The sequence below is a fragment of the Eimeria mitis genome, genomic scaffold, assembly GCF_000499745.2.
Source record: "Eimeria mitis Houghton genomic scaffold, Emh_scaff5062, whole genome shotgun sequence".
Taxonomy (NCBI): Eukaryota; Apicomplexa; class Conoidasida; order Eucoccidiorida; family Eimeriidae; genus Eimeria; species Eimeria mitis.
The window spans coordinates 3340-4527 of NW_013573356.1; the positions used below are offsets into that span (position 1 = coordinate 3340).

General features: G+C 43.1%; 1 protein-coding gene across 1 annotated transcript in view; it reads right to left on the bottom strand.

The window, feature by feature from the left end:
- The window catches only part of EMH_0079540 (uncharacterized protein), a gene marked incomplete at both ends in the record, with an annotated part of 826 nt that extends 678 nt beyond the window's left edge, over nucleotides 1-148 (bottom strand). The window contains one exon of the mRNA XM_013500141.1: nucleotides 1-148. Coding sequence (XP_013355595.1) covers nucleotides 1-148 — 148 coding nt within the window.
- Between the last annotated feature and the right edge of the window lie 1040 nt (nucleotides 149-1188).

A 1188-nucleotide genomic window follows, 5' to 3' on the forward strand; every position in this document is an offset into this window, starting at 1 on the left:
GCTGCTGCTCCTGCTGCTGCTGCTCCTGCTGCTCCTGCTGCTGCTGCTGCTGCTGCAGTTCGAGCAGCAGCAGGAGAGTTTCTGGTGCTGCAAAGGCGAAGCATGGTGTGTATAAAGAGGAGAGAGAAGGGAGCTGACATGTGTGCATGCTGCTGCTGCTGCTGCTGCAGCTGCTGCAGCTGTAGCTTGCTGCTGTCTCCTTTGTCTTTATCTGCAGCCCCAAAAGGCAAAGACAAAGAGAAGCGCCATCGACCGCATGCAAACTGGTTGATGAGCTGCATGCATACGGGGAGAGAGACAAACATCTTGGTGTAGTTTATATGTCTCCCTTTTATTATTTCTTTCTGTGCTATCTTTTCATTTATACTTCTCAAGCTGCTGCTGCTGCTGCTGCTGCTGCTGCTGCTGCTGCTGCTGCTGGTGGTGTAGGCGTCAGCTGCTGCTGCTACTGCTGCTGCTGCTGCTGTACATATACGCAGCCTGCCCAGTAAGACACGGGTGGTTTGTTTTTTATTATTTTCTTTGTCTTTGTCTTTGTCTTTGTCTTTGTCTTGGTCTTCATCATCATATATTTCTATATATTCATCACCATCATCCTCTTGTATATATTTTTCTTTGTCTTTGTCTTTGTCTTTGTCTTTGTCTTTGTCTTTATTATATATATCTTCTGTTTGTTTATTTTCTTTGTTTTTATTATCTCTGTTGTGCTGCAGCTGGGGAGAGAAAAAAAGCTGCTGCTGATATGCAGCAGCAGCAGCAGCAGCAGCAGCAGCATCATAATCAAAACAATTATTTCTTGGTGTAGGAGGAATATATAAAACAACAGAATTCATCAGTGCAGCAGGAGCAGCACCAGCAGCAGCACCACCACCACCAGCAGCAGCAGCAGCAGCAGCAGCAGCAGCAAGAAGGTGTTTAATGGCTTTATCCGCTGCTGCAGCAGCAGAAGAAACATATATATGTATTGTATTATTTATTTTTTCTCCATATATTAATATAATATCTACACCCAGCAACACAACCAACAAACACCGCATCAGCTCTCTTATATCGATTCTGCTGCTCGCCCTATTAAAAAACAAACAACGACTCAAACATACACCCCGACGGGTTAGCCCTATACACACACACACACACATATATATATATATATATATATATATATATATATATATATATATATATATA